This window comes from Corvus hawaiiensis, chromosome 2 (assembly GCF_020740725.1).
Source record: "Corvus hawaiiensis isolate bCorHaw1 chromosome 2, bCorHaw1.pri.cur, whole genome shotgun sequence".
Classification (NCBI taxonomy): domain Eukaryota; kingdom Metazoa; phylum Chordata; class Aves; order Passeriformes; family Corvidae; genus Corvus; species Corvus hawaiiensis.
In genome coordinates this window covers 104,879,409-104,896,681 of record NC_063214.1, presented here as the reverse complement: position 1 = coordinate 104,896,681, position 17,273 = coordinate 104,879,409, and the positions used below count along the sequence as shown (strand labels likewise).

Here is a 17,273-nt window from a genome sequence, read left to right as displayed (position 1 = left end):
TAGGGCCAAAAAAGTGAAACAAAAATAGGTTCATTTTTTTCCCAGGAATCTTAATTGCTTATGGAACCTTGTGAAACTTTATTCTTAAATAAAAGCTGAAATGCACATAGAAGCATGTGGCAGGGGAAATGTGGGTTTTCAATGCACAATAGGAAATCAGGAAACACATGAACCTGAGAACAGCAACAGATTGCAGCAAGATAGAGGCCAGATGTGGAAATGACTAGAACCCTTTTAGGGATCATTCAAATCAATCCATCTCTATGGATTCTCAAACAAAATGTGTGCTACAGACAGTTCAGAAATAGTCTCTAATGTTTCATACATACAGGAGTGTTAAATGGCAGAAGGGTGCCTTAATAATCACAGTTCGTATTCATACCAGCAACAGTGTTTGCAGCCTGATGTTTCAGCAGCTTTCTCCAAGATAGTGTACTGACATACAAATTGAATGAAAGAATTTCCACCACCTTCTGTGCACAGCGAATTATATATTACCTCACTTATTAGGTTATTTGGTGGCATGAGGAGTTGTAGCCATAGGAGTTTCATTATAAACAATGTGCTTAGTTGTTCTCCTTTCATACTCCAAAAATTAAGTTATATATTAAAATGGTTTTCATTTTTTAAAAAAAGCAAATACTGCTTCCATGGTAGCCAGTTTTTTTTTGGTTTTTTGTTTTTTTTATACTAGAGACAATTGCTATACAGAACTAATGCTTCCCCGTGAAAACAGGATTCCAGCTCTGTGGGAAAAATTATGTGGAGTACTGGAGACTTATTTAAGAAGCTTTTTGTTCATCTGCAGCACAAGCCCAGGCCCATCAGCTGGGAGCTGGAATGGACCACAGGAACTGTAGCCATTGTCACCAAAAGAGGTGTGAAGCCACAGCCTTCAGCCCCTAAATTCCCAAGACAGTGTCCTCATCCCATTAAACCCAATAGCAAAATTTCTTTTGGCTGCAGGAAAAAGCCAAAGCTTTTCCACAACTGCCAAATGACATGGAGAACACTTAGTGTTTTCACTGTAGGCTGGTACATCCAATTGTTTGTGTCACTGTTTGAAAAAACATTTTCCCCCATAGCAAGACATGTCCTGCCCCCATCAGTTACGCTGGTCAGATGTTCTTGGGGATTGCAGTAAAAATCAACCATTGAAACATTCAGACCTAAAAGAGTCTCCTCCTTTTTCTTTTAAAAATAAGGTATACATGTCGGAATTACCACCAGAGAAACCAGTCTCTATTTAGCACCACTGCATTTCAGGGTTCACCTACCACTGATTGTATTTTACTCTTCCTCTCTTGTTGTTTACATCTTTCTAGCTGGACCCTCAGCTTAGGTCACCATAGGCTGACCTCTGCCTATGGCTCTGACTGCTGTCATTACTGTGTGTTATTCCTCTATCCTCTCTTCTACTAAATCTCTTTTCCATTTAGTGTATTCTATTAAGTTTATGAATGGCATGGATCCTTCCTCTGGAAGGAGTTCAGTAACTGGGAATATGACATGAGGAAGTAGACAGAGGGCAAACTATGTAAGAGAAACACCAGTGAGAAGATAAGAATCATCTGACTTCAGAACCGATTTTTTTACAGGGCTAGACATCAAAAAATATCTCTCCACAAGTGAAAATATTTCTGTTATTCATCTTTAAGCAATCATTCTCGTTGAATTGTTTTTGCTTGACAAAGGAATATTTTATACATAGAGTTAGTCAACAAGAAAATTTCTCTGGAAATTTTTACCTTCTCATTAAAAAGAAAAAGCCAAATAAATGAACAAAAAAACCCCAGACTATTTTGATCTGATGTATTTGTTTAACATTTCACCTGTGGTACATTTTGTTTTAACAAAACCATATCAACATATGTGACATATGTGTCATGTCAGTTTGCTTTGATATCCAGTCAAATGCATCCTTCCATTTCAGTGAACTACAGTGACTTATCACAAGGGATGTGGACTAGCAAGGAAACTGGCTCATAGGATTGAATTTGAGTGGAAGAATGTTCTAAACAGCTCTGCTGTGGTAATCTATGTCCATATCAAACTTTTCAGTATCAGTCAGATTTTTGTGTGTTTCTTTTTGCTTGTTAAAAGTCAACATTTTTTTACTGGAAGTTGAAACTTAAGAAAATGGTGCTCTCCTGTGCAGAGCCAAGAGTTGGACTAATGGGTCCCTTGCAACACAAAATATTCTGTGAAAATATTAATTTATCAATGTGTATTGTAATTTTCAATTACTATCATAATGGGAGTAGGAACATGAATAATAGAGGGACTCAGAGAACATCTGTGACATGAAGTATAATCATAATACATAGCTAATCAAGAATTACTTGAAAAGATTTATATATTATGTAGGCTTCATCTGCTGTAGACAAAAACTTTTAAAATGTTTGAGGAGGAGTCAAGTGTCCGCTTGAGGAAAACATCTTTAATGATGTTTCAGGAGAAACATCTGCCAGGTTTAATAAAGGTATAAATTAAAAGGTTCATTTTAAATATACAAGAACAGCCTTTCTTTCTTTCTTCTTGGAGGGTCATATGCAGTTAAAGTGGGAAATGACATCTTTATAGGAGGTCTTCCATATTCAATAGACAAACAAAGGCAAAATTTTAAGTGAAAACAGTTTAACACAGAAGTCACAGCTTTCCTCCCTTTTCTCATTTTTTGCTAAGTTAGCCTGAAACTCTTCTGGGAGGGACTGCACAGCCCTCCAAGGGGCTAACTTGGGAATTCATGGGAAAATCACAGTAGATTTTTAAAACTATTTTCTCTGTTTTTTCAAGACAAATTCACTTTTCTGTTCTACTTGCAATTCCTAGAGATATTATGAGACTTGGAGACTTACAGGCAAAATTAATTTGAACAAGTGATACTTGTATTAATTATATTATGAGTCATACAATTAATATATTATTTTGTGGAGAGGTCTTGCTTGGTTGGTATTGCAGCACTGTTCAGCATGACATTTCTGAGAACATGCCTTGTAATGATCAGTCACTGGAGAAAAACAATACAGTACCATTCCTGACATCCAGTGGTACTCACCAGCACAATCAACTCCACTTCCTCGGTAGCCCTGTTTACATTTGCAGTGGAAGGACCCTTCGGTGTTGAGGCACTCTGCGTGGAGGTTACACCTGTGTGTATTTGTCACGCATTCATTTACATCTGGAGAAAGATATAAATGCTTCAGTGAAAACTGTGTTGAGACCCAAGGTTCATGACAGCCTGCTTGTGCCACCCATCTGTTTCCAGGTACTGTAAGCACTAATGTTAGACCATGACAGTGCAGTGACCCTCAGAAGCAGAATTCACACTAGGAGAGAATGCTTGGTGTCTGCTCCAAATGAACCGATGCTGGAATATGCATCCATGGAAAATGTAGAGCATCCCAGTAAAGACAAAGTGAATGCAGTGATTTTCTGACTGAGGATTCAAACTATAGGTTGTACACAGACTTCTATTAACACAATGCACAAGGCACCAAGAGAATGTGTGACATCAATCAAAAAACTGTTCACCAAGTCTCTCATTCATTCATTCACTGTAGAAAGAATGTAATAGAAAGTTACCCTGAGCATGCCAAGATGTCAAGATCTTTAATCTACCTCTAACATTCCAGAAAACATATGATGCTGCATGAAACAAGGTATAATCAGGAAAATTCAGTAGAAAATACTACATTCGACTCACAGAAAATTGTACAGGCACCAAGAGTATTTGATGTTTCTGATTTCTCCCACATGAAGGAGTCATGTTGGTGCACAAATGTTTGCACCACTTGCATTTTATCCAGAATGCATCATTTTTAGCAGCTGACAGGTCCTCTTGTATGTCAGCAAACAAACAAGTAGCAGGAAGACTGACTCAAAAGTCTGGTGTGTCTGAGAGTGAGATTTAGGTTTGCAAATAAAATCCTGACTGCTGAGGCCTTTCCAGTTTTTCCCCCATGCACACATATTGTATGAGAAAAGTAAATATTTTTTCCACTTTAAATCTCACAGGATTTGCAGACAACATGAAATGCAAACTTAAGTCTCCAAACCTGCCTTATGATCTCCCTCCCACCCCTCACTTCTAATATTCATTAAATATAAACAAATCACATTAATTCTCTTTTTTAATGCACTTATAGTAGTTCTAACCCTTCCAGGCCCTTGTGTAGTCAACAGCTTGAACAATACTCCCACAGCACCTGCTGCAGTAACTTATACTTGGCTGTCGTTCCAGCATTCAACTGATGGATTGAAACATGAGTAAGGGTGTTTTGACATTTGTTTTAACACCTGAGCATGTCAAGATAACTTTCTGCCTGTATTTATTTTTGTTAGGGAGAAATTTTGCCATGCAACAGAAATCCGAAAAGTAATTGAAACCTACTATTTTCATACTTTTTTACCCCCCAAGTTCTGTACTATCCATCCAAATAACTGTTTTTACTGAAGGCACTTAATTCACATTCCTCAATAATGACATGAAAAGAAGAAAAAAAAATATTGTGGGACTGCTTATTCATCCCAGTTTGAAAGCCAAGACAACAAAAAATGGTTCCTTAACTAAATCTTTACCAGAAATAGCTTTTTTTTTTTTAGTCAGCAGTTGCCAACTGGCAACAAACTCTTGCACAACTTGACTTGGTACAATGAGGCAATTTAAATTGTAAGTGCCAGTGATTCAGATTTTCGTAAGACTACAGAAGAAAAAACAGAGAAAAATTCAAAGTACCATCAAGAATATTCTTTGTGTGACATCTTTTACCCATTTCTGAGGCAGCATCTCCAGGACAGGCCAACATGCTTGAGGCAACAACAGGGAAGATGCACACTGTGGGAATAAAAAGAAGGAAGAGGGAGCATCCATGGGCTAACTCTTACCTACACAGCTGTAGCGGCCACTGGTGTATTTCAGTTCATAACCAAGCTGGCACTTGCAGTAGAAGCTTCCAAATGTGTTGACGCATCTGCGGTTGTAAGAGCAGACAGCTTTGCCAGTGGAGCATTCATCAATGTCTGCAGCAGGAGAAGGGATGCTGGTCAGATCCACGAGAAGGTAAAATGGGAAAGAAAGAACTTGCTGGGATTTGCATGGGAGTGGTTTGGTTTTTATCACAAATAAGCTTAATAAGTAAGTCCTATAATTTCACACTTGGTGGTGGCTTTCGCATGTGTTCTTATAAGTGAAGCAGTAAAATGTGAACTAACTTTATGGAAGAACACAGTACCAAGTATTATAAGCAATGCTTTCTTCATCACAAGAAACTCACAGGTAATGTTAAGGCTTCTAGAGAAAGATTGAGAAGTTTGTATTGTGGGTCATCACAATAAAAGAAAGCCCCATCCAAACAAAATGCTCAAATCCTATAACACATTATGTCAGCAGGGCAGCTTCCTGCAGGCAAAGCACTGTATTTAATGGCCTCATAGCAATAGGCAGAAACTGAATCTGCTGATGACTCTAAATCATGTCAAAATTTTGAATTATGTACTGGGGATGGGATGAGACTTATCTGAAGAATTACATGGCCAATATTACAAGAAAATTATTTTAAAAAAAGCATGAAAACTTTACATCACACTGAGAATAACATGAAGCACTATTTAAGCCAGCAAGGAGGGTTAAGTACTTCCTAACCTTTCCCCAGAATCTTATGGCTTCGGGGATCCTGCACAAAAGAAGCTGAGAGTGAGCTCTCTAACCATACCAATGCATGTCCTTCCATTTGGTCCCAGCTGAAGGCCACCTGATGGACAGAGACACTGCACCTGCCCTTTGACTTCTTCACATCCATATTGGCAATTCACCATGGCACATGTCCTAGAACCTAAAAACAGGATTTAAAATAACAAGAGAGCAAAATTCTAGGCTGGAATCACACACTAATTTTAAGTTAGATATGGATGAACACAGAAATTAATTAGAACAACAAAATTTAATTCATTATAAATAAAGCTATTCATACATCAACATATTAAAAATTCAGGAAACTATGAGATATTTTCTACAAACAAAACTCTGTCATTGAAAAACTAGAAGCTTCCTCAGGTCTGAAAAATCAGGTTGGCTTAAAAAGCAGAATGCTTTCCGTTTCATGCTGGCTTAAAACACAGAAGATAGGTAGAAATACCTATTTTTACAACAAGTTTAGATAAGCCTTAGATCACACAAGAAATGTTTGCAAGAACAGTTTTCATCAACTGTGGAAAGCATATCAACACAGATAAAATAAATCAATTGTGGAGCACAGAAAGGTAAAGCAAGGAATAATGGCATGAAATTCAGCGCAGTAAAAAGTAATCTGTATTGGTGCTTTGCTTGAATACATTCAGTCATCCTTATTCAACAGATGAACTGGCAGGACTACACACCGAGATCGTACTAGCTGTTCCTCATCTGAATAAACACTATCAAAGACTTTTATCAGGACAAAACCACCTCTGAACACCAAAATATAAGTATGACCTGTTTACTCTACCCAGGAACTACCAAATAGGAAGTCTCTTTCAGCTGTGACAGTACCAGAGAACTGGGGCAAAGACCCTATCCCGAATAAACTAAATCTGTTCAGCACAAGAAGAAAATCTGCTGGGATTAAATGTGATTAGATTATTTGGGTGTGCCTGTTCCATCAGCTCTGTTACTTACTTGCACATGTGCCATCTGGCATGAGCATGTACCCGTTGAGACAATAGCACTTGTAGCTGCCGTGTGTGTTCATACATCTGTGCTCACAGGGACGTGGCTTCAGTCCACATTCGTTCAGATCTGCAGAAGTCATTGGAACTGACTGAGTGCTGGGCTTTTATACATATATTCATGCATATAGGTGGATAATGGTGCCTAATGTGTTGAGTTCCCCAGAGTAAAATCGTCTGGATGGAAAATGAGCCAGCCCCTTGCAAGATGAGAGTTTAGCAGACCATCTGGCTGAAAGACTGCTAGTAAAACCAACATACACAGACTTCTACACTTGAAAAATTAATGCAAACTCTGGCCACATCTGGCCGCTTGTTAGGACGAAGTGGAGGGGTGGAGAGAATTGTAGCTAATCTCTTTTTGGGAGTTATTTTTCTGGGTTTCTCTGATTATAGTCCTCCAGTTGACCTCTGTACTAGAAAGGCAAAAACATGAGACTGAGAACAGCAAAACAGTTTGAGATAAAGTGAAACAAAGATTTTTACTTTAATTTTTCTGAGCTACACACTGGCACCAAGGTTATCAATAGCAGAAATGAAATACAATATATGATAATAATTACGTGACTTTAAAAGGATCAATCTCAAAAATCTCAAAATCCTGAGAACAAAACATCCTAAATCCTTCTCAAAATCCAAGATTTAAAGACTTTTCAGAAACTAAATCAATTTCAAATTCCCAACATCTATCCTTCGCAGGGAGAAAAAGAATTCTAAACCGTTTAATTTGTGAGGTATAGGGTGAGCAGTGCTGACCATGATATTTGGCCTATGACAAGGGGACAACAGCTGTGTTTTTGGCTTCCATGAACTGACATCTCTACTTCTTGTAGTGATTTGTAAGCAGACAGAACTCATTTACAGAATGCACCAGTACACGCAGCCTATTCAATATGTGTTTAACAGCACATATGACCGATAACATAATTTCAGTAAAGATGCAGCTCTCCAGGCAAGCACTGAGCAGCTCCACTTCTAATGGGAAAAGCATCTGTTCTTGTGTCACACCCTGCAGACCACAGGAAAAAAACCTCCAGGCCATTCAAAGCATAAACTTTGTGGAGGTGCACAAGTGTTTGTTACAGCTCAGTCCAGGGAAGAGAGAGGGCTGCATTCTATTGTTTAAACATAGGGTATGTTTGAAAAAGGACAACCTATCTGCTTGCAAATCACACTGGATTTTTGTGCTAGTGTGACTCCATTAAATAACTAAGACTCTCTTAACAAAAAAACTAGAGAGCAAACTGGAGAACAAAAGTTATTCCACTTAGACAATACATTTTCAAAAGTGCTTATCTGCACCTATCTCTCACAATGCACAGATAGCATACACAGCTCCAAAAAAGAACCTATGGAGATAAGACTAATTTAGCTCAGACTTGGTGGCAGACTAATACAGTCCCCTTATCTCTGTTATTTTAGTTAGCTCGTGTTGAGCTTGCTCAGCAGGACATTTTGCTGTAAGGACAGACCAAGGCTACATCTGCCAGTAAATTAAAAGTGGTTATTAGCACTCCTGGCTGATGGAACAAACAGCTCTTGGACACTTCTGGCCTGTGCCAGCCACCACTTCACTGAAAAAATCCTGGCCATGCTTCAGAAGAAAAGCCCAGGAGATAATAGGGAATTTGCATGTGTAGGTTTGTGCAGTGCTTCCTCCAAGCCTCCGTCTCTGAACCTACTGAAGTGCACAGAACTGATGTGACTGCCTATGGAGAGCATGTCAAATGCACGTGGAGTTACTGCACAGAAAACACCTAAAAGCTGGGGGCTTCTTTGTTGCGTTTTAGTAACATTTAGGCTGCCAAATAATTTTTGAGGTTAAACTTCTGGGTTTAGGGGCTGAAGTTGTAAGTGGTATCTACGTATCTGTTACATTTAAACACAGCTGCTGTTTCCCTTTCCTCTCTAGTGGTTCTGAGGAATAAACTTCTTTCCCTGTGAGAAACATCAAAAGTGCAAAAGATGGATTTTTCCAAAATACTTAATAGTACATCTTTAGGGTATATTGTTTGAAGGATACTGTGTAATAGATGGGCTGTTTTGACTATAAAAAAATGTGTTTAGCATGTCAATGCAATAGTTTCAAGCAAAGTCTGCAGGATCTTAGGAAGCTAGCAAGGACAGACCTAGTCATTTGTGTGGCCTTTATGTCATGCTTCCATCATAGCACCTACAGTTCACTCATCTGCACTGCAGTAGGATGGCCTCTCCATGCAGTGACCTCCTCCCTTCATCTGATCCAAAACAGGGGTCTCATATTTTGGAACAGGAGAAAAAAAGCTGAGTTCTTACCAATGTATTAACTGAAATATTTCCATGTTGAATTCCAAGTTTATGGAGGGAAAATGGTGCATTTAAAGTTTCTTAAAATGCAATTTTAAGGACTCCCAATGGTGGTTCTCAGAAATACCATCAGCATAGACAAACCACCCGGGCAGCTTGATAAACTACATGTCTAGCATACAATTGCATGTTTTTCTGATTAGAAGATTAGTTTAAAAATAAACATGGGTTGCTAGTTAAGAAAATAACATGAGTTGTGGAACTGACTCCCATCTCTTCTGGTACTTTCCTATATAGTTTTTCTGTGTCTGACTATAAACATGCCAGTTTGCACTTGTCATCAGCCCATAAGAGATACACAATATAGGTTCAAACTTCTGTTTGCTGAAGGAGGCTTAGTGCTTGCCTGGGATGCCTGAGATGCAAAAGCCTAAAATTCTTAAGTTCTTCTAGGTAAACAAGAAAATATCCTGGTTTACTATTTTGGAAGATGACACAATCCATAGTACAAGATAAGGAAATGGAAAACCAGCAGTCTCCTTTCTGAAGCATATGCACAAACCTTGATTACAGGTTTTCCCTGTGAACCCAGGGAAACATTTGCATTTGTTTGGTCCCATGCACTCGCCATACTTGCAGCCATGTCCACAGGTAGCTGGTGGAGTCAGGCAGAGAAAGAAGAGAGAAAAATAAGAAGTTAAAAATATTCTATTGGAGAACTTTTGCCCTGCTTAGTTGCCTAAAAACTTTTGAACAAGTTCAGCATCCTCCATACCTCTCCCTCTGGTCTGAGCACGGTAACTACTGATTAGCACCTTATTAGGGCTTAAGAATAGTGGCACTAACAAAAATTACAAGAACTTGGTTTTTTCCAGGTTTATAAAGACAAAAGGTCTCTCCCTCATATTTTTTTTTCTGCAATGCTTACAACTCACATTTAGTTTCATACTCTTGCCTTTTTCCTTTTTTTAAGAAGCCTATGTGGGAAGCAGCTGGCCAACAGCTTGAATTGCTATGCTTGGCATCTGGAGCAGAAAAGAGGTAACAGCACTCTCCTAGAGCCAAAGGAGACACATAATCCTACAGCAGTTTTACGGTCTTGGATCTCCTCAGTTACAGCTGAGGAACGTGTCTATCCCATGGTGGAACATCCAGAGCACATCTGTCATCAGACAACTGTCCTTACCACACATCCCAGTAAGTATAATTGCATCAGGTTTACAATAATTTGAGAGGGCTACATTTAACCTGGATGCATTAAAAAGCAACTCTAAACCCTCTGGATCATCAATCAGAAATTAAATGCTGAGTTTTATAAGCCTCAAGGCTCCTGAAATCATTATGATTTTCAGCATGGTGGTTATTCTGGAACAGCAAACCAAACATGCATTTAAATCAGGACTAGCTCTGGAGAAACAGTGAAAGAGTGTGCACCAGGATGTGAATCTCAATTCCTTATTAGTTAAGCTGATCTGCAAACTATAGGAAAATTTAGTTAGCATATAGTAAAATTAATGTTAACATTCATTTTTCTGACTTCAAGTATCTTCCCTCTATTAACAGATGCATTCAGATGTACCAAAGGTACTAACTCTGTAGATTGAGGCATTTTTCAACACTTCTTCCATCCCTGAATACAGCGTGGCACACTGCAAGACCAGCTTGTTCCCCTGGGATCCCAAGGATTCCTGCTTGGGATGTTCTCCCATAGGATGGACACATTCCTCTGCTATAACTGAGGAGATGCAAGACAGCCAAAGACCAGCTTGCAGTGTTATAGCACTGAAGCAGAGAAAAACACCACATCTGGATTTACAATGCAGAATTACATTATAGGTGGTTTAAAGTGATTTTCCAAAGAAGAGTCTTCAAATTTTATGAAAACCTATCGCTTTAAAAAAAGACAACCTACTTCACTGGCTGATCAAAGTTACATTTGCCAGTTGTCCCTCCAGGTATTAATTTGCATCAAAACTAAAGTGTGATTAAGCAATGCAAGAAATACTACAATAAACCCTTTTTCCTTTTCTAAAATGGCATATAATGTATACAGAGCAGAGACATTTTAGCATCTTTCCCTTTTAGTATACGGGTATTCAGCAATTAATAATCTTAAGCCTCTAGACAAATTCACTAGATATAAAGGGCCAAACTCTCTGGGACAACAGGTGCAACATCTGAAAAAGATTTCTAAAACATGTATTTTATGATTTTATTGTGTTTTGCCCAAGTAAAATTGGACAGAGAGATTCCACACTGCATTCTCCTTAGGATATGTAGACCTTTTACAAATTAGAAGTGTCTTAAGAGTCATTGTCTCTTCATTAAACAAACGATCCACAGACCAGAACTCTAGCTGGCTACTCAAGCTCAAGTCAGGGGCACTTATTGCTTGAGTTTTATTTATATTTTTAGAAAGTTAAAACCTTCTGGTTCTCAGAGGCTGCATACTCTGAAGATAAAGGATACCAACTGATATGAAATCATTTTAGGGGTCCTTATATGGCATCAGAAAACACTGCATTTGTGGTATGTACTCAACAGCTGTAACAGTATAACCCCTGACCAGGGCTGTGCAGGAGGTTAGAACAGATGGTGCCTTCTGGATCTAAGAATTTCTGAACATGCAAGTTATGGATTGGTGTTATTTACCCAAAGATCTGCTCTTTTTTTAGAGGAGATGGTCTCTCAAGCATGTTTTATTCACTCTCTCATAGAGTTAGAAGATTTCACTCCTCAGAACTTTTCTTTCTGTACCTTCTGGCAGACATGTAAGAAACCTTCCTTTATTAGTACCAGGTATGCAGCCACAGAGAGGAAACAAGCAGAAAGTTAATGTTACCTTCACAGTGGCCCTTGTTCTTTCTCCAGCCAGGACAGCAGTCCAACCTGGAACCGTAGCGACACACCCCAGGCTGGCTTACAGCCCCCAGCTGCCCATGAGCTCTTGAGCTGCGTAAGGAAGGAAAAACACTAGCTCCATCAGGAAAATGCACTAGTCCATTCCTCTGTACACCCTGTTGTACATTTCCCTTATGTTTTATCCACTGTCAGGCATTCTCATTTCACCAAACCTAGGGCAGTGCTCCTAGACAGGAATGCAAACTTGCATTTGATCAGAGAAACAGGGATGATGGAAATGTTTCACCTGCAATAAATTAACTATGCAAGGTAAACCATTTCTAATGAGAAACATGGCACAGGAAAAAATACAGCCAGCTCACTTGCTAGAATGAGTCATTTTAATATCAGTGAAGTCAATGGGGCTGCCTCAGTTTGTGTCACATGAACAATTGGATGGAATATATGATGCCATAACTGACAGCACTATTGCCTCAGATGATGAAAGACTGATTCTACAGAAAACCATGTTGTGAACATCAGTCATCCCCATAAAAGCTAGTGACTTGCAGGCTCATAGCATGCTCATACATGCAAAGTGATTGCATAAGTTCACATAGTCCCAAGCATTCTGGTTGCCTGAGACTCCCTGACCATACAAATTAATGTCCATTTCACCTGCCAATAAGTCCAGGGAGTTCAAAGTCATTGTGCAGATCAACAGCTACAAGAGTTGGAAAACCTGCTATGTTAATTGCCAAAATTATAAATCAGATGGAAATCCACCACTGTGTAAATCTTCTAGATCTCCTCTGTGCTTCTGTGAGTGCTGTGGCTTTAGTTTTATTCTGCCTCTGCTTGCTGTTACTTAAGTTGTCCATTACCACAGCCTGTCCCCTTTATGAAATTCTTTCCTTTATCCAAAATCCTCTGTCCCCATTGCTTTATCCAAGCCATAATTTAAAATGCATTTTCTTCAAAGAGTCCAAAGTGTTGTTTTTGACCCTGAAAATACCTTTTTGGTGAGAGCTTTATAGTAAGTGATTTGGGGTGCTGAAGGGGGCAACACACTGCAACAAAAATCTCATGATGGAAAAAAATGGTGGAAAAAAGTAATCTGGCATGAACTTTCGCATTTTTTAGTCTGAGGCACAAAAAAGGTATTACTTTATCACATTACAGAAGTGCTTTGAATGTATCCTCCTGTGCTTATCTGTAACAGTTGCACTCACATCAAAACAGTTCCTTCAAACATCACTGAGGCAAACTAGTAGAACACATATACGCATACACTTCAAAGATACAAGATGTTACTCCGTTGTATCATCGGAAAGAGAAGGGAGTTCAGAGGAAATGCATAAGCTTATGTATCTGAGATGCTCTAAACAAAGAGATGGTCTTCATGTCACCTGGCAAGTGAAAAAGCTTCACTGTTGGAATAAATTGTTCTGAAGCCACCCAACCTTTGCCATCAACCCAATGATGCAGTTTACAGCAGTACATGTACTCATACATGTACATCTTCAGACAGGTGAAAAGGTGTACTGAACAGCTATAACTCCTCTGTGCATGTCTGTGACAAATCAGCATCCTACCTCTGCATCTACAGACAATAAAAGAACCTTTTTCCATTTTGTTATCCAAATGCCACTGGCTTGCATCACTTCCAAGTATACAAGTTAAAGAACATATGTTCTGCTTGCAGACAAGAAAGTGGCCTTGAATTCACCTGGGTAGTAAATGTACATTCTGCTTACATCCCAGAAAATCCCCTTGGATGCATCTGGATAGTGCCATGACTCCCCTGGGAGGTTAAAATGCCTAAAGCCTGGAGAAAAAAAGATCTCATTCCTTTCCAAAAGGTGCTCATTTTCACAGGAAAAACTTACTCAGTTATGTTTTATTTAATAATTCACCTTAAAATCAAGAAAACAATGTCTTTATAAAGTATACAATATCTCTCAAGATTTCAGTATAACCTTGCCTTAAAACTGGGAAATGTTCCATAAAGCTGCAAATTAAATTAACATAACTGAACTCTATAGATATTGCCCTAGACATGGTCTTTCACTTGTTCTGACTTCCACAGCAAGCATCAAGATAAAACTTACCTTTGGCAGAGGGAAAGATCAACTAGATCCCAAAATCTGGGAGGAAAACCAGTTTTGCCAGGTTAGTCCCTCTCACACATGAAGAAACAACACTGATCAGCTTAGCTATTTCTATCAGGAGTTCAGCATTTTTTGAAGAAGAAAGAAATTTAGAAAGAGGAGATTCTTTCAGGTAGGGAGACCCTTTCTGGGAGAATGTTACATGAACCCTCCTGGATATTGGGGAAGAACTAATGTAGACTGGAGGCACAGGGCACTTCTGATGCCTCCTTGTCTTATATTCCTGTAGGATTTCAGAGGGACTACCTAAAGTACCTGAGTGAGATGGCTGGACTTGTCACTGTCTGCTCAGTGTGCAAAAAATTCCTGGCCTTGAAGAACCTGCAGCCAAAATATGTGACCGAAGAAGAAAGGCAAGAGAAGGCACACTCTGCAGGTCGGATCACAGCGCAGGTCAGTGGAAGAGTGGTGACTGAAGAACTCTGTCCTTTGAGAGGCAGCACCAAGTAGCTACTTAGCAGTCCAGGGTGCCCAGGTGGGAGGGAAGTAATTGGTTTTATGTGGCTGTGGTATTGCTGACAGCACTATGTGACATTTAGCAAAGCACAGTGAAGATGAATAGTAACCACAACAACCCAGGGCCGCCTGAGTTTGAGGTGTCTGAAAGAAAGCTGGCTGCATTAGCTGTCACAGGATTGCTGTGAGCCATTAGCACCATTTTAAACTAAGTGGGACTAAGTTTCACTGCTGCTGTAACATGTATTGCTGTTGTGGTTTAGGAATGGTATTCCTCAGTTTAGTCCCCCCACCAAGACTCTCCACCAACCACTTGCCACCCTCTCTTGGTCCCCCAGTTTCCCCTCACCCTTCCCCTTGCAGCAGGATGGAGTTGAGAACTGGGGGCACAATAGGCAAAGATTGCAGATTGAGGTAAGAACAATTTACTGAAAACAGCAAAGAGATAAGGAAATGAACAGTAACAGCAACAATGCTGACAGAAGGTAGAAGAAAAGAAACATTTCATACGAAAATACCCCAGTAATAGACCGGACAGGCTCCCTCCACCACGTTTTGTTGACTGGAAGGAACCCCTTCTTCCCAGAAAAGAGTCCTTTTTCCCCACCCCCAACAATGGTGTGAGATGGTATAGACATAACAAATGTGTTTTCTCTAAGATATAAGAGCAGGTCTGGAGTTCATGAACTTCCAGTTCCTGAGGAGCTGACCACTCAAATAGCCTCACACGTGCTGGAACAGCACACTGCAACTTGTTGATGACAAACGTTTCCATTCACAAATCTGATACTAAAGAAATAAACCACACAACATCTTGAAGGCTTCATATGCAGTTGCTGCGAATTCTCCTTTTATGAGCCATTTCCTTGCCGCAGCACTTCTGCTTCTGGAGAACTGGGAGAGGGAACACTGGAATGCCTTGGTCTGGAGTAAGTGGTTTTACTGATCCTCTCAAAATCTCATTCTGTTTCCAGAGTATACCTGTCTCCCTAGAACCCAACACCTGTGATGACCGGCTGCTTGTGAAGGGCCCGTTTGTGCTGGCAGACCAAGAACTGGAGGCGCCCACACCTTTCCACAGATGGTGCAGCTGTTCCCCCAGTTTGGACCGTCACTGAAGCTGCCGCCTTTCCCAGAGCACGAGTCCCCAGCTCTGGTGCGAGTACCGCGGGGAAGCGGCTCACGCCCGCTGGAGCCCCCGAACCGGGCGGGCGCCGTTCAGCACCACGGCCCGGGGGACCGGCCCCCGGCAGGGCGAGCCCCGCGGACCCGGGCGCGGGAGGGACCGCGGCCACCCCGCGCACGGCGGGGAGCGCCCGACACCCGCGGGGCCGCCGGGCGGACAGCGGCCCCCAGCCCCGGGAGGCCGGAGCCGCCGGGAGCGGGGCGGCGGTGCCGGGTCCTTCCCGCCCCCCCGCCCGCGTCCCCGCTCACCTGCCCGCGGCGGCCAGCCCGGCGGCGAGCAGCGCGGCGAGCAGGGTGCTCCCGGGCGCCGGCACCATCGCCCGGCCGCGGGCGGGCAGGCGGCCCCGGCGCTGTCTGGCTGTCCCTCGGGCTGTCCCTCGGGCTGTCCCTCGGCGGGGCGGCCGCAGCGCCGGAGCGCGGGCGGGCTGCGGGACGGGGCCGTATAACCGGGCGGGGCGGGGCGGACCCGCCTCCGGCAGCGCTCCCCCGCGCCTTGAGCCGGGGCGGAGAGGGGCGGGTGGTCCCGGGCGGAGCAGGGCGGGCTGCCCCGGAGCCGGGCATGGAGCCACGGTGATGCTCCCCCGGGGAAAGCCGTGTCACTCCGGCGGGCGGTACGAAGCCCGGCCCCGAGCCGAGACCGGCCGCTGGTGGAGGTGTACCCCGTGCCACAGCCGCGGGCTCTGCCTCCGGAGGCACCCGCCGTCGCCCGGGGCAGCGCGGCGATGGGTTTCCATCACCGGGAAGCAGCATTTGCGCCGAATGCTTTCGAGACTTTGCCTTGCAGGACCATCCCTGAACAAACTTTTTCCAAGCTGCTAAGGAAAATACTTGGTAGGAAAAACCTTCTTTACCCTGTGCCAGGTTGTTGTCATCTACTGCTGATTTCTTCAGACTTCTGAAAGTACAGATGTTCCTCCAAAGTACGTTTAAGTCACCTTGTAGAGAGGAGCAGTGCAAAGTAACAAGTACCAAAAGATGGCAAATTTAGCCCCAGGATTCAAATTACATTTGATTAAAATTCAATCTATTTAAAAGAAACAAACTTGTGCAAACTTGTACTGATTATGTGTTGCACAGGATGGTAAAGACTTTTTTTCTTCTGGATGCTGGACACAAAAGCCATTTTTGGTTTGCAGCTGTGCTGCTGTCTTTCTGAAATGCAGCAGTACCTTGAGAGTCTCCAGCTCCCTTCATTAGACTTGTCTTCCTGTAGGGGAGGAGTAGGCTTTTGATTTTAGTTAAATCAGCATCGTGTAGAAAGCATTCTAATTACTTAAAACTGTACTCAATGACTCACAGTTTTTATTATGCACATTTATTCCAACAAACAGATATGAATTTTCATTTGATGCTGAGCTTGCCACTAAAATATTGATCAGTGTTCAAGACAAATGTTTTTGGTCAGAGGACAAATAATTTCTGAATTGTGATGCATGTAGTCTGTTATGAGCCATAATTATTCCCTCAAAATCGTTACTTTTTACAGAGTGACTTGTGGATAGGTCTGTCAGCCCTGGTGGTCCCTAAGTAGTATTTCACATTTCCTGCTGGAATGGGACTGGCCCTGGGTCTCCCTCATTCCCTGTGATTTATTAGGGAAATGTTTATTGAGGTTGTAGTCATGGCTAT

At 41.6% G+C, this 17,273-nt stretch overlaps 1 protein-coding gene across 2 annotated transcripts in view; it reads right to left on the bottom strand.

The window, feature by feature from the left end:
* The window catches only part of EGFL6 (EGF like domain multiple 6), a 40,514-nt gene extending 24,472 nt beyond the window's left edge, over nt 1-16,042 (bottom strand). For both annotated transcript variants that reach the window (XM_048286301.1, XM_048286311.1), the window contains exons 1-7: nt 15,894-16,042; nt 11,834-11,943; nt 9,554-9,646; nt 6,656-6,775; nt 5,715-5,834; nt 4,888-5,022; nt 3,059-3,181 (exon numbers count right to left, since the gene is read on the bottom strand). In XM_048286301.1, coding sequence (XP_048142258.1) covers nt 3,059-3,181; nt 4,888-5,022; nt 5,715-5,834; nt 6,656-6,775; nt 9,554-9,646; nt 11,834-11,943; nt 15,894-15,961 — 769 coding nt within the window. In that variant the 5' untranslated portion in view covers nt 15,962-16,042. The remainder of the gene's footprint in view (nt 1-3,058; nt 3,182-4,887; nt 5,023-5,714; nt 5,835-6,655; nt 6,776-9,553; nt 9,647-11,833; nt 11,944-15,893) is intronic.
* Between the last annotated feature and the right edge of the window lie 1,231 nt (nt 16,043-17,273).